We start from the raw sequence: 25915 nt of genomic DNA, 5'->3' as shown, positions 1-25915 counted from the left end.
GTGCTGGGACATTTTTAGGTGGCCTGAAAGCAAGAATAGAAAAACACTGGCTTAGATGGATCATTACTGAAGGTACTAGCAGCACTGGGACCAATACTCTGCCCAAAATTTATTTTGAACAGTGACAGTGTCAAGCAGCCCGTGTAGGGCTACAACAGCCACTTGGATCTGCTCCCAGCACAGCACCCATGGGGAAAGCCTTGCAATATCCTGTGGGTAATGTCTTCCTTGGGAGAAACTGCAACACTTTTTCCTTAACCTGTTTTTAGCTAGTCACCTGCTGACTGCCAGTAAGCATCACTGACAAGCAGTGCTTCCTGGCTGCCTTGTTCTTGGGTGGGATATTTCTGATTCTTGGGAGGATGCAGCAAAGAGCAAGTTTGTACAGCTAAAAGAGTTCTGCTGAGTGCTGGGGACAATATATCCCTTCCCCAGTGCCAATATTGCTCCCAAAGCACCCTGCTCTAAGGAGAGAGCCAGGAAGAGTTGCTTTTCTCTGGCTGTGGAGGCACTGTGGGTAGCTGGGGACATTTCACTGACATGAGCACTGCTGCTCAGGGAGGGATCATGATGTTGCCATTTATAAGAACTTATGACTTGTGCAAAAGCTACAAGCAGGCACTTTTCTGCCAGACTACTGTAATCCTGCTGAAAACTGCAGAGACAAAATTCACCTTTTCCGGGCTCATAAAACTACACCCAGGGCACCTGAAGAGCAAGGAGTGTCTATAAATATATAAAGGGGGAGTGTCACGAGGATGGAGCCAGGCTCTACTCAGTGGCAAACAATGATAGGACAAGGGGTAATGGGTACAAACTGGAACACAAGAGGTTCCACTTAAACTTGAGAAGAAACTTCTTCTCAGTGAGGGTGACGGGACACTGGAACAGGCTGCCCAGGGAGGTTGTGGAGTCTCCTTCCCTGGAGACATTCAAAACCTGCCTGGATGCATTCCTGTGTAACATTATCTAGGTGTTCCTGCTCCGGCAGGGGGATTGGACTAGATGATCTTTCGAGGTCCCTTCCAATCTCTAGCATACTGTGATACTGTGATACTGTGAAATCTCTACATCTCACCAGAACAGTGGCAGGATGTTAAGAATATTATCAAAAGCAATATCAAAATCTATCAAAATGTATCAGGCTGGGCTCTGAGAGCCAAACATATTGCCACAGCATACTGAGTTTTACTTGGTATTTATAAGCCCACAAAAAAAAATCACCTTCAGGAAAAAAAAGAAGAAATGTGTAGAGCAATGGGCAGTTTTGAACAGTCTGAAACAAAGATATCAGAAGTAATTGAAAAGATGTTCTGGGTGATGGGAGTGTTAGTAACACAAATCAGTGGTTCATTGTGGACCATACTCTGTATTGTGTCCTTCGTGCAACTCCATAAAGGAAGAAGACACAGACAAGTTATAAAATACATATAATTTTCCTTTTACTATGCCAATGTGCTCTGAAGAGTATCATCTTTAGGCACTGACTACAATCTGTCTTCATATTTACTTTACTCTTTAGATCTCCCCATCATTTCTCCACCCAGATGCTGATGTTGTTGAGTTACACTGTCCCTGAGTATTCTGATTCTTCCCACAGAATTGTGTTTTCTAGTCCCATTGTTCTGGTCACATGGACAAACCACCCCAGTTTCCATCTTCTTACTGCTTACATAGGCTCATGGGACCAATTACTTCAGCTTCTTCTTCTCTGATGGTGCTGTTGGTCTTATTCACTGTTTTTGATATCTGTGTAATCCTTCAGAGACATCTGAATTCAAAGATATGAACCCCTTATTCTGCAGCAGTTGTGTTGACAGAGGACTACTGAGAGCACAACTGTCCTCTGAAGTTCTGCTTGGATGTGCCTGAGATGCTCTTAATCTTTCCAGATTCTGGCAAACTGTGAGATTTGTCACCATGGGTGCATTAATTCCACTTTTCTATTTCTATTTTAAGATTTAAGATTATAACTCCACATTCTCCTAAGCAGATCTCTTATTGGCATTTCCATCCTTTGATGTAAGTCCTTGCACTGACCTTTGCAGTAAGCACCACTAGCCAGCTTTGTTGCTGTTCTGCTAACCTCAGTCCTTTACTTGCTATGAAAGTGGGATCACTCCAAAGCAGAGATTATTGACTTTCCTGGTTCTGGATGCTGACATTCCTAGCTGTTGCACAGCAGGTTAGCAGTCTTCTGCCCCTGCAGAATGAGGCCCAGGTATTGTAATAGAGGACTGCATTGACTACTGTACCCCTGGTGTGGAGGCTGTTGAGTTTATCATGACACACTTGACAAACCCGCCATACTTTGCAGAGATGTGTGAAAGCGTGATGTAATTCCTTCAGGTTATTGCTTCAGTTCCCTGAGCACATGCAAATCTCCTTTGGGCCCTTATTCATGCCCTAGGCTGGTGGCGGTATTAAAAGAAAGAGCTGGCTAGAAGGAAATTTAGATTACATTGCCAGAAGTCCTTAGGGTGTTTTACAGTGTCTTTCAGCAACAGAAAGAGCAACAGCTCTGTTTATTTGGAAGTTCCTATTACCTGTCCTAATGTTTCATATATTACTTTTTTTATGACCTTCTGGATGGTAACGTAGGATTTTCAAGTGCCTTGTTTTTGTCAAATACTGTCACTGTTTATCTGTTTTCTCAAGGCCTTTTTATTTCTCCTGTAATCTGATGCCTCTGCTTCTTCCATCTGATGTCCAAGCTGCAGTTGCCTTTCAGTTGCACAATTTTAGACCATCTTGGGTAACGCAGGTCTGTTTTGTCTTTTCTTTCCTAGCGATTCTTTAATGAAACTGTCAGTTGTTTCTGTTTTTTATCCTTCAGCAAGGGCAAAAACTTCCCTAGTTTAGACTTCTGCCAAAGACTTCTGTTGAGCATCCAGCTCATGCTTTCTCACAGGATTTCAATTTTATGGCTTCCTATGGAGTTTAATCTTTCTGGCAATGATGAAAAAATCACTGCTGGTGGCAGTTCCTGGGAAATTGAAACTAATGAATTACAAAAGTGACAAGGTGTTAATGAGCTTGGTTCTAGAGTGTAAGAGAAATCTATTTTTAAATGGTGTTTTCCACAATATTTAATTATATTGTGCAGAACAAAATTAATGTCATTAAAGAACATGCAAAACATGGGCTTTTGCACTCTTCTCAGCCTAGGTTTGATTGGAGGGGACACTCAGTAGACTTAACTGTTCCCCTGGGCATCCTGCATATCTCCTGGTACCAAGAAAAAGGCCATCCTCACATCTAACAGTCTCAGGAGTCTTGGCTGTTCCACTGTACTTTGGCTTATCCATATTCACCCAAGCAGATGGGCAGCACCTTGCTGTTCACTTAGATTTTATGCCTTTAGTTCAGTGTGAAATCCTGCTGCCACCTGGTCTCACTGCCTCTGCTGCAGGATGCTTGAGCAGAAGTGTGTTAGTCATTTTGCTTCTGTTTCCTCTTTACTGAAATTAGTGTTTCAGCAGGGACTGAGAGGGTGGCTCTCAAGGGTACTTGATGCCCAGCTAACTCAGCTGAAAGAGAAGTGTCACAGCTCCTCAGTGCTTTCCTTACAGGTATCCATGTGAACAGTCATGGGAGGCCTGTCGCCACTCAGTCATTTCAGGGAATAAGAGCAGACGACAGTCTGGAGAATGGCTGCTCAGTTTCAAAGCGCTTGCCTTCCTTGTTGGATCCTCACTCTGCAATCTCCTTTTCACTGCTCGAATAAACACCTTAAAGCCTGTAGAAATTCCATACCTGGTTTGCACAGAAGCTGGAAGATCCAGGACTTCTTCCCAGGACTAGATGGCAACATGAGGTTTAGCTGGAGTTTTAGATGTTTCCACACAGGGTCTGTTTTTTTTTTTCTCTCACACAGTAGGAATGAGGGAGAAAACATGGCTTTTCTGAAATACTGAGGACAAAGAGGTCTCACAAAGGACACCAAGAGAGTAGGGTGACATGTTCAATTGGTGTGGTCGCTGATGTAAGCAGTTGAGCACTGTGGGATCCTCACTGGAGAACTCACTTTCACAGGTAATTTGGCATCTACCCATACATTACAATGGCAGTACAAGATTGATTCTGCCCAGCAGAGTGATTCAAACTGTCAGGTCTGACAAGACAAACTAAATATCTTTGCAAGTTGCTCTCAGAAGGCAAATTTCTCTGTCAAAAGTTTATGAAGTATTCAATGCTTTCAGATATATAAAGGGTCTCCCCTGTGCCTCACGTAACACAAAATTATACTATGATTTGAAATTCTGGGGGTTTAGCTCTTAGCAACAATTTCCAGATCATATAGATAACTCGAAGAATCAATCCTTATGTGAAAAATAATATGTGCTAGTACATATGTGCTATATATAAATATATAATATATGCCAATATATGATTGATGGCCTGGCTTCGTGAGTGAAGATTTGGGAAGGGCTTTAACCACACTTACTACAAGCACGATGACCAAGGCATGTGGGATAGGCAAATCTGGTTGGAAAAAAGGCTGCTTAGGCAATCAGGAAGTTTCCGACCAGGACTGTCAAACTCCTGGGGCAATCTCAAGGGACCCATGCCCTGATCCACCCGCATGCAAGGTTGGATCTGCAGCTTCCAATGCACCTTGTCACCTGCCATTTCAACCCTCACCTGTCCATACAGACAAGTGAGAGTAAGCCCTTCCAGCCTGTGCAGTGGATTTTTTAGGTGAGGCACAGCTTTTGCAGAACTGGCCCCACCCTTTACACCTGAGATTTAACTACCACAGCCTAACGAGCTAGGACGGTGACAGCAAAGTCCTCATGATCTTTCTGGATTTTGGGGTTTTAAGCAGGAGGTGTCAGAAAAGTTACCACAGGGATAACTGGCTTGTGGCAGCCAAGCATTCATAGCAACATCATTTTTTGATCCTTTGATGTCGGCTCTTCCTACCATTGTGAAGCAGAATTCACCAAGCATTGGATTGTTCACCCACTAATAGGGAACGATGCCAATATATAAATATATGCTATCATCCTGATGTTTTTTATCAAGAGCATTTTTTTTCCATTTACTTTGAAAAGTTTATGTCTCTGGCTATGAGATACATCATGAAATACCAGAGAATCAAGGTTAATCATATAGAAAAAGGAAGCTTTCTGAGCATTTTAAGGGAAGACCTTTGGTACCCAGAACCACATTCTGTGTGGGAGACTTCCAGGAAGAAAGATGACACTTTCCAAAGGTGAGTGATGAAAAGGACTAACCCACTTGGAAATGGCAGATGTCAATAGGGTGGGCAATAGAAACTAAAAATGATATTTCTTCTTCCAAGAGACTGTAATCCCACCTAGTTGCCAACCTGGTGGAAGGTGTTCTGATTCCCACTCTTCAGCATGGGGTAGATTGCACTCTCACTGCCTTTGAGGGTCCTACTCAAGGGTCAAAGTGTGAGGTTCTTGCTGCCCTCATTTTACTTTGAGCAGTAGCTTATTTATCTCATTTACAAATCTAAACTCTTGTTTATTAAGCTCTTTAAAATCTTCAGATATCAAACACTGTCCAAAGGCAATAATAATAATTTGTCCTAGTTTAGCCACTGAGACAAAGGCACTGGTATTATGGGTACTGATTTAGAATAGCCATTTTAAAACCGGTAAGCTTTTTGGGTTATGTTGAAGGTACTAAGCAGAGTAGGGTAAGACAATATTATCCCAGAACAGCATGCATAGTCTCTAGCTCTGATTACATACAGATTTTGCATTATGCCTCTTGAGACTGAAAAATAAGGCCAAAAAAAAAAAAAAAAAAGCCAAAGTGAGGATTAACAAAGCTGACAAGACCTTGAGGGCTTCCTTTCAAAAAGCTTTCTCTACAATCCCATCAGTTTAGAGCCTAAAGTAAAAATTAAAACATTTGCATGGAGAGAGGGCAGTAATTCTTCAGGATGAGTGTTTAAAAAAAGAAAAAGAAGAAAACCTCACCCGCTATAAGCAACCAGAATGTTTCCAAAACAACTTGTAAACCACACACAAACGCAGCACCGTTACCTCTTGAAAAAGCAGCCGTACAGCTGCCTCACGTTTTGGAAGTGGTTTATGTTTTAAAATAAGCAGTGTGCCAAAGTGATGTGGAACTCACTCAAATGAGCAGGACTTGGTGAGGCTTTCTGCTTTCCTTGGGTTTGTCTACATGTAGAAGAGAAATTATGAACTTGCACAACAGGTTACAAAATATCCCCTAAGCCCTCTTGCCAAACAGAGACCTTGGGCTCCTATTTCAGAGTAGTCACCTGAATGGGAACTCCTTGATACTAACTCAATTTTCAGGGTTAATGACAATGGGGATAATGGAGAACTCATCCTTGGCAGGCAGACTGAGCTTAGGAAGATGTCCCCATCCTCTGGGGGCTAAAAATCATTTAGTCTCTATCTCCAATCAAACCAGACACTAGACCAGACAATGATAACATCTCCTGTGCCCTTATAACAGCCTACACAGAGCTGGCCTTTGGTCTTGCGCTGCCTGTGAAGGCAGATGAGATCCAGCAGAAAACTGCAGCAAAACAGCACTCCTTGGGCTGGAGGCCAGGAATGGGGCAGAGATGCCTGATTATCCTATGCCATGGGGCAGACTTGCTCAGTGGTAGGTTTTTCATGCCAAGAAGGCGTGTAGGTGATGGTAGACATGTCTCACTAATGAGAAACATACATAAACAGGGAAAATTAGCCCATGCTGAGCAGGGAAATTGTTATCTGTGTCTGAGCGAGGCTTATCTGATGATAACCAGGGTAGCTCTACATCTTCAGAGCAGTCGCAGAGACACACCATCAGTGGCAACAGGAACCGCATGAAAAGTTAACATTCATCAGTCTACTCTCCTTAATAGTACGGTGTCTGTTGCACTGAACAGGAGTAATTTACTACATGAAAACAGGATACTAGCCTGCATGCCCAGAGGCCTCCTTATAAGCAATTAAACAGCTTAAAATTTGAACCTCAAGGTTAACTATATATTCACTTTTTCCAGCCTCTTCTGCTAAAAATACACAAAGTTTTATTCATTGGCTGGTTAATCCTTACAAGAAGTAGTCTTGGACAAGTTCTGCTCCTGAAATGTCTGATTTGCTTGATTGAGATGGAATCAACCGGTTTTGGTGAAAGAGGGATCTTCTCTCCCAGGGGTTTTGATAACTCTGTTACTTTTTTTCCAGCACATTTATGCTTTTTTTTTTTCAGGCTAGTCAGACCCAGAGCTGACAACAGTTTCTTACTTTGCCTCAATCACACACTCCATCACACAAGGAGAAAGGAAAATATTCCTCTGAAGTAAATGGGGAAAACTGGCTTCCCTCACAGTATGACAGCAGAGTTGCCTGTCAGGCTATATAGAAAGCATACAAAAAAGTCTGAATAGCAGTGTTGGTACCTCAGTACTGAACAAAGTCAAATGCTTGGCAGGCAAAGGGTCTCTCTGCAGCCCAGTGAATACAGTGCTGGTTGGAAGCTGGGCTTGTTGAGAGCTGGTATGCAACTGACTGAGCCCCTCCAGCAACCTGTGCCTCAGCTCTCAGTCTACAAAATGGGTGCAACAACACCGACTTCTTTGGGAAAATTCATTTGAATTCAGCTTAGCAGGGAGGGGAAGGGGCAGCTCACAATGCTCTGCCTTGAGGAGGTTGATTGCAGCTTCCTCTCATCACACACAAGGCAGCTCTGCTGGGCTCTGGGCAGCCTCCTTTCGGCTTGGCCCAGAGCATCTTGGAGTCTCATGCAGTCATCCAGCACTACATGATGTGACCCCATCCTTGGCTGCCTACTGACCATCTCCACCCAATTTCCAGACCTCTGTCTCCAGTTTGCCACCCACCCTTCCCAAAGTCACCAGCTGCCCCTCCACCCCCACGTCAATTTCTTTTCTTTTCCAGACTTAATTTCACACAACCCGGCACAGGGTAGCACCTCTAAAGAAGCATTCCCACACCACACTGTCCTGCTTTCACATCCCCATGACCGCACTAATCACTTCTTCCCAACCACAACCTGCATGAGGAAGAGGAAGACAAGGACCAGAGGGCATAAGGTCATGGACACATGTGGACAGCAGATGACGGATGGCGAGAGCACTTCTCATGACATCAGTGTCAGCATGAAGTTACAACCTGAGCTCACCTAAAATCTGGCTCCAGCCTCTCCTGGGGACACTGCCCACACCCTTTTCCATCTACTTGTGCTCATGAGGCAGCAGTACCTAACTACTAGTTACTGATAGTTTTGCCTTATATATATATATATATGTGTGTGTGTGTGTGTGTGTGTATATATATATATATATATATATATATATATATATATATTCAGCAAAACCATATTCTATAGTGAACCTGAAGCTGAAGATGCCTAGTGACCTTCCTGTCTGGTAGACTTTCAGGGCAGTTCATTAGGTGGTTGCCAAGGCAGTCCCATCTTTGTTTGCTTTACTGCTGAATAGTAGCATAGGGTATAAAAAAACAAACCAACAAACAAAACTTGATCTTTTCACTCTGTAATGTCAGGTTTAGCCTCACATCTATTCAGAGGAAATCAGAACTATAGCACTACCCTGCTTTTCATGCTGGGTTTCCACTCAAGGAAGCCAACCATTTCAGTTAAAGTGACCATTTTAAAAAGAACTATGCTACCATTACAGTGATAATAGAAGTAAACAAATGTACTTTCTGATGGGCCCTCTGATGAGCCAGATGTTTTCTCGAGAGGTTTGACTTGGGAAGGATGGGATGTACATTTACTCCAGGAAGTCCTTTTAGCACCTGTGCAAAACCAGGCCAGGAGCCTTGCAGTGCTATTAACTCTACATGATGAAGTCTACCTTAGCCTGCAGCAAGCTCAGCTCTGCAATATGCCAAGGGGGCATATAATTGCATCTATAGGGCATCTATCAGGATGTCTTCTCTAGCCCAAACCCCTGCTCAAAGCAGGGTCACCCATCAGGTCAAACCAACTTGCTCAAGGCTTCACCCAGCCTTGTCTTGAAAACCTCCTGTGAAAATCAGCAAGTGATACACAAAAATAAATGGCTTCATCTTAGAAGTCAGCATCATGAATACCAGCACGTGCTTCAGTTCATTCACTTTAGCTATGAAATGAAAGATTCCATGTTTCTGACATCAGTCAGGATCACAGATTTCCACCGTTTCTATCTCCATTCCAGTTTAGAAGTAATCCAAAATAAATGCAATTAATATTAATTTTAGGAATGGGAGATTGTCTTCCTATAGGTTGTTTTCTGAGTCTTTAAAAAATGTTAAAGATTTTCAGATTTTTCTCTGCAATTGTGAGGGTTATTTCTTTTTCTAGGGAAAAAAAAAAAAAAAAAATTCAAAAATTCTATCCTCACTCTGCTTCCTGGTTCCAGCAGGCAGGGTGTTAGCGAAAACACTCGCAAAACCCAGGAAGTTTTGCAAGAGCTGCCAACACTCCCACAAAAATATTCATACCCAAAGATCATCTGCTCAACTGGTCATTCTCCTTAAAGGAGCTAAATTGTGAGTAGGCTGAAGTAACTGAACTATTCTTCCATTTTTTCCCATGACCTCATCCGTGAAATACTTCAGTGCAGTTCATGTGGGAATATACCACTTGACCATCCATGTTAGCGCTGAGGACTCTGTTCTCCAATTTGTTAATCCAGCCTCAGCAACACATATCAAAAGAAATGTTAACAAAGTAAACCAGAGAAATGTGCCATAATGGACCATATCTGGCCATAATGCCCAAGGTGCCAGCAGATCACAATAGACAAGTCCATTACCAGGGCAGGGGGGTTGGAACTAGATGATCTTAAGGTCCTTTCCAACCCTAACCATTCTATGATTCTATGATTATCAGCATCTAAAGGTTCAGGAAGTCCATTATCAGCATCTACTGAGATGTTTCTAGTCAATCTGCTTCCTTTTCCCTACCTTGTGCTCACCTGGGGGGTGCTCTCACATAGAGCTCGGACCTACTGACCAATGCAGGGAAACAGGCAGGAATTTGTATCCCTTGCATCTCAGCTCTGCCATCCTGCCAGTAGTGTTCACAGCCCTCATCACAGACTGGCTGGGCTGTAAAGACCAGGGCTTTCAGCAGCTTTGCTTAGAGTTAAGCCTGCAAGCATGAACAAAGTCCATCCCCATGTTACTCTAATGCCCTCTGTAAATATGCTGCAGCCTGATTACTGTTGTTTAATTACCATCTGTTACTGCTACAGGACAGTCAGAATGACTGCACATGCCCTTTTCATCCTGTGCAAATGGCATTAGTCTAGAATAAAAAACTCTTTTTTTTTTTTTGTTTCTTTTTTTCCCCATATGTGATTGGGAAAGAGGAATGGAAGTGTATAAGTGGCTGAAGTAACTTGGTAATGATGGACAGAGCTAGGTTAAGCTTTCTTTTACATCATTAGACTGCACCTATTTAGGATTATTAAGGCAAGAAAGCAGACTGTGAAATCTTAGCCCTTAAGTAATCTCTTCCTTTATCTGACTGATTTCATCCTTCCTAAATTCCAGAGCAGGCAAAGTTTTAGTTTAGATCTCAGAATTTTCCTATAATAAAAAACCATAACCAAGCCACAGACAAGGCTTCACTACAAACCCCTCTTTCAGCGATGCTCTCATTGATTTTGGGGGTTTAACTCAGGCTATGCCCGGCACATTGGAAGAGATTTTTCTGAACATCTATGCCTGGTGGCAGGTTATCCCATGTGGGTACAGTTTAAATAAGGAACAGGGACAGCAACTCCACAACGTGGGCTCGTGTGGACTGCCTCAGGAAAATAAACCTCCAAGTGAGCAAAGGCAGCCACAGCAACAGGGGTGACAGGAGGCAGAAGCATGATTACTAGAGTGGGTATCTGTGGCAGGATCAGGCCAGCCTCAAAACCCTTAGGACATGAGCGTGAGGATTTCCTGATTTGACAATCAATTCCATAGTTATTTCTGTGAAGATTTCTAGTAATATGAGTATGTTCTTTATTCTGCACAATTGCAGATGCTTCTCCTGTTCAGCATCATTCTAAATATTCTGAAAGGAATCACATCCTCTTTTTTTGGTACAGAAGAGTTTGGAAAACAACTACTACACATTCTGCATGAAAGCATATGTGCAAGACTTCTGAGAAGTATATGGTCAACTCATGTCTCATAAAATCATAGCATGGTTTCATAAAATCAAATTATTTCCAGCTACAATTCAAAAGACTTCTAATGTGTAAGAGGAAGCATAACACTCAGTATATGGCGCTAAATCATTCTTCTATTAAAGGACTTCATACTGTGACATGCATCTTCATAACCCTTTCTAAAAGTACAAGCATAAGTGATGCACCAAGTGGTCTATCATACTCAGATGCTTCTTTCAAGCTCTCAGTATGTGTTACTTCAAACATGCACATTTATTTTAAACATCTGATCCTTTTCTTTTTAATACTGCTGCAATGTCCCTAATGCTACTGGAATGCTTTCTGACTGTATACAAACAAAGGGGAAGGAGAATCGGGTCCTGAGGTTACAACTGGTTTGCTGAGAAGAGCCAAGGGTAGGAGTCAGCTGAGGAAATGGTGCTCAGTTCTTGAGATATGTGAGGCTAGGGCTCCATTTCTGGATGAAACAGAAGCAAAGGACAACTCTTTAAACTGAAAGCGCACAAAGTAGTTGAGATTTCAGCAGAGCTTGAGAGGTATCTCCCGACACTACATCTCTAAATAGACAAAATCCTGTAACAAGCCTTCACTCTACATTTCCACTGTTCTGAGAAAGAAGGGACCCTTCAGGCTGAGAAGCAAACCCACAACGATCCAGGGCTTTGACAGTTGCCAGGTTTCTCAACTTCCTAATCAGCTGTGTGGTATCTGACTGTCAGGTCTCAACCATACCTGCTGCTGCAGCCGGGGTTTAGCCTTCCTGTCTCTGGAGGAATTACAACCAAAGATACAGAAGTAGAAGAAAATGTTTGAAATCCAGTCTCTTCATTCTCCTGTTTTATGATTCTAAGGGCTACTTCACAGAACAAGTGGAAATTCCCCTGAAAACATGGAAAGAGGTTTCATTTCTTGACCCACTTACTTAGTGGGTCCTTGGGGGATTTCCACTTAAAAAAAAAATCATAATTAAATCTGGTATTCCCTTCAGAAAACTGTACTTCCCTAAATGTTTCATCACACGTCAGCAAGCAGATCTGATACAGGAAAAGAAAAAGAGAAACAATGATCCACCATTATTTGGTAATGCTAGGAAGCTTCTGCTTTTTTGTACTTCATTGAATGGCCATCTATATATGGATCTCAGAGGCGGGGCAGCAACTTCCATACTGTCATTATGATACTGGGGAGAAGCTCCTCAGATACTATCTGAAAAGTAGGATGGGATGAGAATGGCTTTTACAAAGAGCTGAGCAGTAAAACTTGCTATTTAAAGCTGCAGATGGTAGAAATAAGAGATGGACATCACTGTAGAGATCGAACAGAGCCATTATGTCACTTCCACGGATAGCACATCCTACTTTGTATCACTTGTGAAGCTGAGATTTCACCGAGTCCTCATGAGAAGGACGAGAAAAAGCTGTGAAGGTGCTCCAAAATAGTAAGCTAGGATGGATTGCAACCTAAATTTTAACTGGAAGAAAGGATCTCTGTAAAATCTGAACTCTATGTGTCACAGCAAATTCAGCTTTCAGTTTGCATTTGAATGCATCAAGTCTGTGGAGACTAATGAGCTGAACCAAGGTAAAAGGGAAAAGAACTTGTTTCCGCTTCCTCAAACTCCTTACAAGGAGTCAGCTCTCAGAAAGGGACAGACAGTTCTCCATGGGGCACATTAGACAGATCATTTCTTATGTGTCAGCTCAGAAAGGAAATACTAAGAGCAGGCCAGCAAAACCAAAGCTGCTTGTCCCCGATAGAGCTGGAAAAGGGGATTCTTAAATGGCAGGTGACTTATAGCTGCTCCTTTTGAGGGACACTGGGTCTACTCCACTTCATGCAGATGACATAGCTATCAGGAGGGTTTCTGTTCCTACCAGAAAGCTGTGTCTCTCAACACATCCTTTGCACTGAGTTAGCGGTAAGTTAGAAATAGCAAGCAAGTAGGTTTGAAAAACACAGCAGAAAAGTCTTTCTAGCTAGGCTAGCTCACAGTGAAATTTTTGTACTACATTTTACTTTGCCTGCCCTCAAAGAAATAGGACGGGACACAAATCGAGAAGTAACTCTTCTATAAATGACATTTTTAGGTAGGATTCATTTTTTAAACTTTTATCCAAGGGAAAATTTTAATCATCAAAACCCAATTCCCCACCATGCAAAACCTAAGCCTTAGGTCAACTTCAAATAAGTAAAGAAAAAAGCTTCCCTACCCTGCAGCTAACCTTTACCCTTTTATTCTTAATCTGGACACCAGAAGTTGTGGCAAAAGGTTTGCTATTCCTGCCCTCATGCAGGAATACTGAACACGTGTGCCACCTCTGCAATTGTGTGCTTCAAGGTGTGCGCAGATGAGAGAGAAAAGCTTTCCTGGGGGTATGCAGCAGCCAGGCAGGGAGCTGCGCTCTGTGCAGGAGCAACACTGTGGCAGCCTGTGGTCTGTGCTTGAGATCAGAGCAGAATAAGAGAGTCACTTTTCCCTCTGGCTTTAAAGTCTGTTTATGATGCAAAGAAACATATGAAAAGGTAAAAAATTCATTTGAGCAACTATCAAGGGGGAGAAATAAGTCACAGTATTGTCAGTGGAAACACAAGTGTTTTAGCAGAGAGTAAAATGTATACCCCAGGGAGCTGGTTTTGGGGCAGAGCTCAGTGTCAGAGGGTTTGAATGTGTTTTTATGAATAAATAGTATGTAATTATTTTGATGAACTCTTTCAAATGCATGTTTGTATGAATATCCTAAAGATCTCATGTTTGCATATATGTTTTGGAAAGTGGAAATCATACACTTTACATACCCACTTACACTGAGGGCTGCATCAGAAATGGCTGACTATGAGCTTGGTTGATTTTTGCTTGCTTGTGACAGATGGCTGTCTGATCAGGAACAGCATTGATACCACCAACAGGAAGACCCAGGTGCTTCCCAGGAACAGTGGTACACTGAAAACAGTCAGACGGTTTAGGAGTAACCGTTTGTTCCATATGACTGTATGAGGTGCATGAAAAGGGAATGCAGCAGATGTCAGATGCCTGGTGGGTCTCAAATTCAGTGGCAGAAATAGACAGTTTTGAGTTAACAGGGCTTAGTCTGTCAGGGCCCTGGGCTTTCCTCAGGACTTCCACCTGGTGAAAGGCAGTCCCATGCCCTTGATCAAAGCCCCAGCCTGCTCATCTGGGGGTAATTTATTTTCCTGTTGCAAGTCTGTAAATGATACCACAAGGTGCAGAACCACAGGGGAGCTGAGGTAAAGGAGCTGCAGGAAATACTAACTGAACTACACTGTAAAAACAAGATCTGCTGTCAGTCACAAGAGGAACCTGCTCATTGCAAGTAAGATTACATAAATACTGGTGATCACAAGAGGATTCAGTACAATATCCAGAACGAGACCAAAAGAAGGTAAAGAACTTACTTGATTTTTCTTCTTTAATGTTGTACTCCAGCACACCGGGAACCTCATTCTGCACTGGTAGGCGGACTGCAAGGACCATGTTGTTCACATTACCCTCTTTCCTAACCAAAAATATCTGAAAAAGGAGAAAAGAATTAAGAGCTTAGCTACACTATGTGAACTTCTGAACTTTATTTTCGATTATTGGCAGTGAAGGTTTTTATCAGTACAATCCACCTTTAAATGATGTTACTTCAGCTTCATTCCACTTGGTTGAACTTTACATGACAAAAATAATGAATAAAGGGGCATTTCATCTGTGAAATTCAGATCCGCAAAGGAGCCAGCAAAATTTCTATGCATTACCGATGTCCCACTTAAGCCTAAGGCAAACTATTTCACTAACTGAAGAGTATAAAGCTACACCCACAATTTGTCAAGTGATGCTCCTTACATATATGCTCTAAATCACAAACAATTCACCTTAGAATGTCCCAGTCCAGGTCTAAAGCAAGAAATTCCTTGTACTATGAGACAGAATGGATTCAAATGTCCATGAGTGGAACATAAGGCCAAAGGCCCTGTTGGCCATGTGTCTCATGGCAAAGTTCTGTCATGGGACCAGATCATTCAGGCTGGCAGGGACCCCAAGATGGCTCTTGTCCAACACCTGGCTGAAGACAGGAGGCCAGAGTGGGTTGCTCAGGGCTTTGTCCAGACAGGTCTGGAGAACCTGCAGGAGGGGAGACCACACAGCCTCTCCAGACATATCCCACCTCTTACTGTCTTCAGAGGGAGAAAGTGTTTCCCTGTACTCAATCTGAACCCCTCTGGTTTCAATGTCACCTCTTGTCCACCCACCATGCAGTGCTGAGCAGAGCTTGGCTCCATCTTCTCCATGACCTCCCTGCAGGTACCAGGGTGCTGCTGTGCAAACCCTGGTCCCACAGCCTCTCCTCAGTCGGTCTGTGCCCAGCTCACTGCCCACCACCCCTGCAGGGCCTTTCCCACAGCGCTGCACAGGCAGGCAGTGCCAGCCCAGGTCACTGCCAGGGGTCTGTCTCCCTGGGGCAGAGCTGTGCCTTTGCCCTGTTGAATTTTGGAAGGTTTCTGCCAGCCTTGTCTCCCCAGCTTGTCGAAGATCCCTCTGGGTGGCAGCACTGACTTCAGTGTATTGGCTGGTCCCAAAATCACAGAGCAGATGTGGCTGGAAGAAACTCTGGATATCATCCAGGCCAACCACCATGCTCAAAGATGAATCAACTACAGCAAGTCACTCAGGGCTGTGTCTTGACAGACTTTTAATATCTCCAAGGATGGAGACTCTACAGCCTCTTGGACAACCTGTTCCAGTGTTCGATCACCCTGACAGTAAAAAAAGCTTTTCTTAGTATTTAAAAAGATTTTTGTGTGTTTCAAGTTGGGCCCACTGCACCTCATCCTTTCACTGCATACCACCGAGAACGGTCTGGCTCAGTCTTCTGTGTGCCCTCCCTTCATGTGTTCATACACATCGTTAAGAAGAAGCCCCTGAGACTTTAATTGGAACCAGTAGAAGCACTGTACCTATTGGTTCCCACCAAAAAGGAAAAGGAGAAAGAGAAAAAGGAAAAAAGAAGGAGGAGGAAAGAATAAAGAAATTAGAACAAAATGAGAAATGAGGAAGAAAGAAGAAAAGACAGAAGGCAAAAGAAAACGAAAGAAAGGAAAAAAAGAAGACAAAAATATAAAGGAAGAAATAAAAAAAAAAAATCTCATTCTTTATATTGTATGAGCTCCTGAGTGGGTTCCTAATTAAAGCTCATTGTCAAGGATATTTTTAGCTTGTACCTTGAAACCACAGATATAAAGACAAAGTAATCTTCACTTTTATCTGGTCTTTGATAGCAGATTTTGGCAGGAGAAAGTCAAGGCACTCTTATAAAAAACTGAATTTAAAATTTGGGCTAATTCTGGACTCTGGATATTAAAACTAGACAGAAAAACTGTGAGTTGGTAAAATCATTTATCAATTACAATGCAGTGGAAATCTATCAAGGAAACATTAATTTCTTGGACAGAGGAATTAAAAGTGTTGTCTAGAAGCCAGAACCGTTCTTTGCACGAGCCCCACTCATAAGGGCATCTCCTGTCACTCTGAAGCACCCATGCTAACCATGTGGTTTTAAAGCAGCTTCACAATCTCTCACAGTGCCATCATCTTGGCCTCTGCCATTTATGAGAAATGGATGCCCATGGGCTCAGGTCCACCAGCACTGCAGAGAAAATGCAAATACATACATGGCAAACAAGCACATGCCTGAAGCTGGCCTACATCTAAAGCAGGGCACCCCCCACCTGCATCATGGAAAATACTGCAGGTAGGAAAAAGCTGTAGAGGCTCCCTCTTCACCAGGTCCTACCACCCATGTGTTAGCATTGTCCCTCTAACACCCCTCAAGAGGCTACCATGACCCTGGGTCTCAGTCCGCGCTATCTCACATAGCACTGGTCAAGTGCTTCATCTGAAATTAAAGGTAAGCAATGAAAGAAGTGAAACCTGGAAATGAATCACTTCTATTTTCCTGATGGTCACGACTGGTTGCCATGGCTCCAAAGGGCTAGAATTGGACCATGGCTGTTCAGATGGGAGGGAGGTGGGTTTTCTGAGCTGTACCTAACCCTACCGCCTGGGCCAGGGCTGGTACACAAACCAGTCTCTTCCATTTTCGTCAGTGGCGGGAAAGCTGCAGTGCTGATTCAGCTTCAGGATTGCTCAGAGTGGGCAGGAGAGCCTGCGTTTGCCATGGCACACCTCTGATACATCAGCTCTTCTGCCTGTTTCAAGCCACAGCTGGAGACCATGCCTGAGGAAGGCGCGAGCAGGGGGAAGAGAGGCAAGGTTTATCCCCAGAGCTATTCCAGAAGTGTGGAATAGCCCTGCCTGCAGGACTGAGAAGGCCCTGACCGAGGAGGCTTGGGGCCATACACTGCTACATCAGAGACAGTCACCCAGGTCTCCCTTTACAGTCAGTGCAGGAAAACAAAGAGGACAATTCGCTCAACTTGTCTGAGAATTTCAGGGTAAGGTGCACTGTACAGTCTAGGTTGATCAGGCAAGTCCCATGGAGGTTAGCACTTGGCTGTGCCAGCTTTTAGCCCTTGGATAGACTGACTCAGCTGAGCTACAGGTCCAAACCTCCTCAAGGAGCAGGAATGAGTGAATTCCCCTTGTGCTTCGGCATCAGCTCAGGTCATTTGCACCTGCCATCCACAGACCTGACCAGGATACCCACTCCCTGCCATGGCTTACCTCCAAGACCCCAGGAATGGGAAGCTCCCTTTCCTACGGAGCTGTTTTCCTTAAGCAAGCTCTGAGCTTTGCATGAGTCTGCCATTTTCTAGCACTCAGCTTATGAGGGCCAGATTGCAGTAAGAATGACTCCCAGCAGTTCCCAGAATTTAGGGGCCTTTTCTTCAGGGAATCTAATTTTTATTACTCTAAATTAGTGTAGCCAAGAGCATGATGGGGAATGGGAAGGCATCTCCATGAATGGCAAGACATGCCATTGTATGTCTTGCGCTATTGTGAGTGGCTAAAGCATCAAAAGCTAATGGAATCAGAGAACAGTCTGCTGAGTATTTTTGCTTCCACATGAAAAAAAGTGCTGCTCTCCTAACCAGCTCCACCAAAGACAGGAAACGTGATTGTCTGAACTGAAACCGCTTTGGACTTACCCCGGCTGTTTCTTTGCCAAGTATCACCCCAGCCCTTTCCTGGTTCATATTCAGCTGAAGCCAGACAGAACAGGTCTTGATGAGTTTGTCAAGGATGCTGATCCCTGTAAGTGGGAGGCAGTTTTGCAGGGCAGCGGCCTGACAGAGATGTGTCTCTTTTCCATCCTTGCTGGAATCTGTGATACAGCTGAAACACAGCAAGGGAGTCCTTTGTAAGCAGAACTGCAAATGGAAAACCTGGGGGGAGTAAGGACTGTAAATGCAAACACACAGGCACACACAGAGGCACTTACACACCAGGAGAATTCCTCGAGGGGCATCAGACCACAGACACCTTGCAACAACAGAGGCAAACTACGTGCGCAGGCCTTGATGCAGATACACCCCATCCTAAGGACTATAGCCTCATGGTGATGATGCACACTTGGGTTTCAGGCCACAGGCTTGCAGGGTGCTCTGTGCTGAGGTCTGCTTGTTTCAGCTCATCTATCTACATTGCCAAAGCACAGGTACCCAGAGACAGAGGTAAGGGATGTACAGGGACAGCCAGCACTGTAGAAGACAGAGCATGCTTGTCCCCTGGACCCTATCCTCCAGCTAGAGGGTCAAAGCAGTGTTTCATGGCTTCAAAGGGAGTGATGCAGCAGAGGAAAAAGGCCAAAGACCTTGCCATCCGCTGGGAATACACACATCCCCCCCTGCCACAGCATCTGTCTGAGGTGTGCAGGGGCCAGGCAGCCTGCAGCTCACCTTGTGCCCCTGCCACTATCAGTGCTTTTCTGATCACACAGGAGCTGTGATGGGCTCCCTGCATGATGGTCACCAGTGTGGTATCTTTCCCCACTTCCTCTCAGAGCCTCTCAGAGGAAGCCTGCAGAGTAGCTAGAGGCACCATCAGCTGCTTTTGCATTTTGGCAGCCACCCCTGTGTCCAGCTTATGTAGTCTACAAAAAGGCAGACCTAGACATCTCATTGTTTAAAAATAACACTGAGAACTCCCCATCTCCACTGGTGATTCTGTGCTGATGCTGATGATTGCAGAGGGGGATGCTCCTCCAGCCCTCCACAGGGAGCCAGCTGTGCCCTCTCATGGTGGTGGGCAAAATCCTCCATCTCCATTGTGAATCACAGAGTACAGAAGGAAGAGGGAGAATGTGTTACGATGCATTCAGCAGCAAGTTATCCACTGCAGAATAGCTATCCTTGCCGATTCCCAAAGGCTGATCTGCAGCAGAAGAATAATTCAGGGTGCATCACTGCAAACAGCCGTAGGTTGCTTACAATGACACAGCGTGTCTTGCCAGGCAAGACTCAAAGGACGCAGACATAGAAAACCCTTTCCCTGAACCAAGGGTGGGGAATGGAAGGGAGCAGAGTAAATGCAGAGAAACACCAGAGGGACCTTCAGGAGGCAGGAAATGAAGACTTGATTTTGCTTTTTCCTGCCACATTTGTAATTTTGGCCAGTTCTAAAGCAACAATTGTAAGCTCCAAAAAGATGCATGGGAGGTGTTGAGTGACAAGAGAAGGGCTATCCTGCAGCACCGCATGTTAGCAATGCCCAGTCACACCTTATGTCTCAGAGCTTATTCTCAGCTTTACAAGACATAAGAATACAGAAACTATGCTGTTGAGAACATTAAAGATCTGGGACACTCCTTTAGATTCCTGCTCTGATCAGAGACACAAAGAACTGATTCTATTTATTTTTAGTTCCTGCAGTCTGTTGGCAGACTGGTATTAAAAGCTGGTTTATAGCTACGCCACTGATTCAACAAAGTATTTATGTACATGCTTACCACTGTCAGTGGAAATATTTGTGCTGAAAGGTCTGGTCAAAAGAATGCTACTGGATAAGGCTACATCTCATGGATGTGGGCTTCTCATTTGATTAGTTGATCTTAAAAGTCAAGAAAATGAAGAACTTACACAAAACATGTTTTTTTCTGCACCAGTTTTACTGCTTAGGTATCAGAGCTGAAAAGGGGAGGACTCACTTTTTATGGGGTCTTACTTCAAGACTTTGCCTTTTCCCTTGTAAAGATACAGATCTTAAAGCTGTACATTTCAAATAAGATCAGACTTAAACTACTAAAACAGAGTGCTTTCAAAGGCCTTGCCTAACGCAATATGCTTATCCCAAAAGTTATTTTTGATAAAAACAGACTTTCAAATCCCCAAACCAACAGTGAAATTTTATTTTTAGTAGTTTTTTTTTTTTTTTGCAACCCTACAGAGACAGCTTCCTTAGAAAATACATGTTCCTTTTCCTTTGCAATCCCAGTTGCTGACTCAGTGTATCAGTCCAGAGAAGCTTGATTTTAATCAACTCATTTTCAAGATTATAGCCAAGACAGTGAGAATGAGAGAGCTATGCTTAAAAAAGCAAACAGAAATAAGTGACACACTCTCTTTGCTTGTGATAAAAGCCCAGCTTGTCACACAGGTGAGGAAATTTCTTTCTGATGCAACAGCATATGATTTTAATTGGTATCATCTGGCCATATAGAGTAAAGCAGCAAAGGAAGTTAACCTGATTCATCTCTCCGCTTCTTTCTTTACAGAAGAAACCAAAAGAAATGCTTAGTAACCATGTGAAAGGAAAACCTGTGTTGGATGACAACGTTCATACTTGGGAAAGAAGTAACAAGCTGAAGAAAAAGAAAGGTGAGTTATAATGAAATGTTTCATAACACTAAAAGCAAAGTAGCAAAAGCTACTCCCGAAATTACACAAGCATGAATCTGATCTTGCCAATGATGTGTGAAGCCCAGATCAAAATCAAATTAATGCTGATAACGTCTTACTGCAGAACCAGAAGGTGATATGCACTGCAAGAGCTCCAGTGATGCTGAATTGAATTGATACCCATCAGTTATGTAAGGTGAAAAGGGCCAGCAAAGCACTGATGCTCAGGAATCCCATTTTCTGGAGGGAAATGAGGGATATCAACAAAGATAAGGAAATAATACAAAGCAGCTTGGACCTGGTGAGCACCGGGCATGTAGTGACACTGGTATGGTATTCCTCATGGGGGAGCCCAGGTTTGATGCAGGCAGAGAGGTGCTCAGCCCAGTCACCTTGTCTGGAGTCCTGTTCACAGCAGCAATGCAGGTTTGGCAACAACAGACTGGTGAAGAAAAATAACAGAGCTGCCCTTCCAACACATATGACTGCACACAGGGCCCATTGTCTAAGTTTTGGAGAACAGATAAAACATAGAAAATAATTCCAAATATAGACGTACAAGATAAAAAAAATAAGAACCTGAGAATATTTGTCTTAATGGAAACATCTCATGATTTGAGTGTGTGGGGTCTTTCAGTGCAGATAATTAAGGGCAGTGGATGAGGCTTTTTGGCAGAACAGGAACCCAGCCTTTTGGGGACCCTCAGAAATGAGAGTCCTGGTGCAGGGTATCCTCCTCTCAAAAGCCAGCCCAGAAGAAAGCCTGCAGGCTATTGTTCCAGTCCAAAGGAAGGAAAGGACTGCTCAGTGAAGGGGAAGGCCTTGGTAGACAGGAAAGGCATGAAGAGTCATTAACGGGATCATGTTAAAACAGGGGAATGGTAGACTAGCCGCTTCCTGGCAGCAATTTAGATGATGTAGTTCCCAAGAGAAGGGGAGAAGGATTGCATTGCCCAGATCTCTTAAAATACTGTGTTAAGAGCAGTAGCAAACACTTTGAGTCAAATCCTGCACTGGCTAAGAATGGGAGTGAATGACTTAACAGATCTTTTCTAGCTGTAACGCTGTGACCCATGACATGCCAGTTGACGCAGTTATAGCACCAATACTTGACTTCTTTCCTAGGCACAGCTGTCACAAAGGTCCAGATGCTGGGCTGTGGGACTGCTTAATCCAGCAATTTAATCTGGCTCTGCTGTAGCTCTGTATCTGCACAGAGAGGAGGGAGCCCAGGCAGCTCCCAGGTTCTTGCTGTGCTGCCAGTGGAAGGGATTTGTGGGGCACTGAGGTGAGCAGCTGGCCTTTGCTGTTTCACTCACTCAGAATTCATGCATCAGATGATTTCTAAACTCATGGTTTTCAGAAATAACATGCAACTCTATCCTCCTTCTCCCACAGTCCTGGAAAACCCTTGGACTGATACAGGCAGGTGCTCGTTTTTGTCAGGCGTGATGTGAAGCTGAAAAGCTGGCCCTAGAGCTGCCTGGCTTTCATTTCTTATTTGATTGCGTTCTTACTGCAAAGTACTTTTAAATTCTGCATCCGCTCTGCTAAACTTAACTCGTCTGGGATGCAGGGAGCTGTGTGTTGCATACTGACTGGAATGCAGGTTAATTAATTGCACAGTGATTACATTCACACACCTGCTCCAGTTTGGCAGAAAGTATTAGGTTGATGGTTGGAAGTAGTAATAATGACAATGGCGATTTGAATTATTGCACAGTGACTGTACACTGAAGTAATGGCACCACCATAACTGATTGCTTTAGAAATTAAGAGCCACACTTGGCAGCTGCATATTCCCAGAAATCATCAGAACTGCAAGGGGATATAAACCACTGAATTTCATGCAGGTTCAGATCTGGGCATACCTTTGCAAGGGACTTCAGAAGTACTGCCACAAACTTGCTGACACTTCCTGGCTCTGCTGATCACCCCGAGGCAGCTGAGACACACAGAAACCGTGTGCAACAGCAACAGGCACTGTCAGATGAATTCTTCACTTCTGCCTATTTGCAGCTTCTGCCTCTCACCAGATCAGAGAAGATGCATCGGGGTTATTAAATCAAATCAGAAACCAAATGCTCTGTAGTACAATGGTAAGTGAAGGCTGAGGGCCTTAGCGTTGTTTAAATAAACCAGGTGTAAGAACTAGAAGCTAGTTTTCTATTTTTATGTTTTATTGCTTTTTTGTTTCCCCTCCCCCTGAATATTAGACGACATCAAGTCAGAGCAAGAGCAAGGACTTGGTGTGCTATCCTCAATACTCTGGTATCTGGTATAGTTATAGCAGAGCAGGCACAACAGATCTTCAAATGTGTGCCACCTAGCTTGCTGCTGAGGGAGAAAGATGGACAAATGGCCATAAATTCCATGTTCTAAGTGAAAAGCAACTTTTTGCTCCAAAGCCACCTGGTATCTGAAATTATATCGTTCAGGGCAAGCCACTTGTGTCTGAAGTACTTTATGCACAGCAAAATAGTTTACGAGGAGCATGTGAAGCAGGAGGAAAAGATAGAAGCTCCTGAAGCTGACACACCAGTCCTGGTGGAAGTAGACGGACAATGCTGGTATTTTTTGTGGATAAAGGAGGGAGTTGGCAGTACAGGGCTTCATGGAGATGGGTCAGATGATGGTGCTGAGATTAAAAAACTGACAGAAAACTCACAGCCCTGTTTTACATCCCATGTCACAACCAACCCAGTTGGACTTGGCTGCAGGGCTCTGTGTCACTGGTGACAGAGGCAGACCCCTGTATCCCTTTTGTTTCATAGCCACCTTCCTGCTGAAAAGAGCATGAAGTTCTGATGCCAGCACACTGGAGAAGGAAGAGAGTCACATGCAGAAAAAGAAATGCAATAAGGTTCTATCAGTTAGACCCTGGCTACATACATAGCTACCCATGCTTTCCTTGGTTTGAAATAACTTCTGATTAGACTCATTAAAAATCTTTGTTCAGACACATGTGAATTCATATGCTGTTACTTTCAGTTCACTGGGCGGGAAGTTATGCAATGCCCCAGCTAGAGCACATTAAGCTTCATTTTGCTTCCATCTCAGATGTGGTCACTTCTTGATGCCTTCTCATTATTCTCATAAGCCAGCCCGTCTTTGCTCACTTGATCAGTTCAGTTTAAATTAATCCAAGATGGAGGAGAAGGATTCATTTACCTCTAGCACCTGTCTTGGGTCACCTTCCTGGATTCTCATTTCTTTCTTCCAGCAGGTGGTGGAATTGAGACACTGCACACAACCTAGCTATAGGGAGAGGGCCATCATCTTCAAACTTCTGGTGTCATTCCATCATAAAACAGGAAGATGGGACAGCAGCAAGGTGGGACATGGAAAAGCTCACAGCATAACAGGTAATTTAGTGTACCAAATATTTGTTCGTATACCACTTCTTCGTATTATTCTTTGTATAATACTTCTACGTGTACCACTGCTTCACAGAACATTCAGGCTTCAATACTTTTTCATAATAGAGCCAAGAGAGCTGACAAAAGTCAAACCAACAAACAGGAAAAAAAAACACAACGAAAACCCCAAAAAGCAGAAAGAGAAGAAAGTTCTTGAGGTCTCCATAGATGACCCCCAACTGATTGCCACCCTTTAGTCGGAAACAACACACAAGTTTCTTGTTGCCTGATAAGCAAACGGAAAGGGAAAAGATGTAGGGTGTTAAGCAAGCCACAGGAAAATTTGATAATGGAAGTGACATGACAGGCTCAGTATGTCCCATGAGGCAGGCTTGCCTGTTTCAGTAGCCCTTCCTACCATGCAGAACGCTTGTGTTAGTGGTCCATACTGGTGACAAATACTTAGCTCAGGAAGCTGTGCATCTCAAACTGTGGTCTGTGGACAACCTGTGGTTGGCAGAGCACTTCCTCTTGCTCACTGCTCTCCTTGTTTCCACTCTACTTTTATGTCCACCCTTTGTCTGTTTGATCTTCAACCTGTAGTTGATGCTCTGCATGTCCAGATTTCCTGCTCAGCCTGGAAAGCATCAAGCCTAACAGCCAAGGAAGCAGCTGTTCCAGCTGCCAAAAGGTAAGGTAAACCTGCCTGTTTTCCACTTTGTTACAGGCATCCTCAATTTCAGCAGCAAAGTTCTGCATCACTTCTGTGAGCTTTTCTGTACCTGCCAGGCATTTTCAAGCTGTTTGCTTCTGTGAAGGCACACACAGACTGCAGGCATCCACCTCTCCCCAGCTGGACCCTGCCTGCCCATGTTCACATCAAAGTGGGGCAAGCACCCTGTCTGGCAGGTCCACTAATGGGCATAGGGGGATCAGGTGTGGACAGCTCATGTACCCTTAAATCACTCACCAGCTTACTAAGATCTCACCTCCCTGGTCACAGAAACTAACAAGGGAAATCACATAAATGAACAAGTGCTATTACAGTCCTTGGGGAAAAGGGTGCAATGGCCACAATTTTCTGCTCACACGACACCAGATTGCTGTCTTATGCAGTACAGGACTCTGTTTGAAGGTCTGATAGACCAGCATCACACTGAAGTAACTGTGTGGACTTGCACTGCTGCCCGCAGAGCACAGCAAGGATAGCTGAGCTAGCTTTAAGAATGTTAGCTGATCCACAGGAGTAGGCTCTACACAAAAATGCGGAGCTTGCTGCCCGAATAACTTAGCTTGTGCTAAGCTCTGGTGCCCTGGCTGCTGCTGTTACCAGGTTTAAAAGTTAACAAACATATTTTCTTTCACCACTGCCATCATGCAGTCACAGGACACAATCTCAGCTTACCTGGATTTTGAACTGAGCAGGATCTTGCCTCCTTTCAAAGGTCAGGAGTCAAGTCAGCTCTGAAGAAGCCTTGCGGGATGGGAACACCTGATGCTCTTCATAGTGCCCCATAGGTGATCCCTACCACAATTTCCTGCCTCAGAGGACCTGTCCCTGTGGGGAGGGTAACATAGTCATCACTTTCCCTTTTGGCTG

General features: G+C 43.9%; 1 protein-coding gene across 1 annotated transcript in view; it reads right to left on the bottom strand.

The window, feature by feature from the left end:
• LOC130601367 (ras and Rab interactor 3-like) overlaps positions 1-25915 on the bottom strand; it is a 159218-nt gene that overhangs the window by 29405 nt on the left and 103898 nt on the right. Inside the window, exons 18-19 of the mRNA XM_057413387.1 lie at positions 18269-18455; positions 14573-14687 (exon numbers count right to left, since the gene is read on the bottom strand). Of these exons, the coding sequence (XP_057269370.1) occupies positions 14573-14687; positions 18269-18455 (302 nt within the window). The remainder of the gene's footprint in view (positions 1-14572; positions 14688-18268; positions 18456-25915) is intronic.

The sequence above is a fragment of the Pezoporus wallicus genome, unplaced genomic scaffold, assembly GCF_028554395.1.
Source record: "Pezoporus wallicus isolate ANWC-B61680 ecotype Strahan unplaced genomic scaffold, APGP_CSIRO_Pwel_v1 contig_3017, whole genome shotgun sequence".
NCBI lineage: Eukaryota > Metazoa > Chordata > Aves > Psittaciformes > Psittacidae > Pezoporus > Pezoporus wallicus.
The sequence above is the reverse complement of the archived record's forward strand: the minus strand, read 5'-3'. Positions and strand labels throughout refer to the sequence as shown.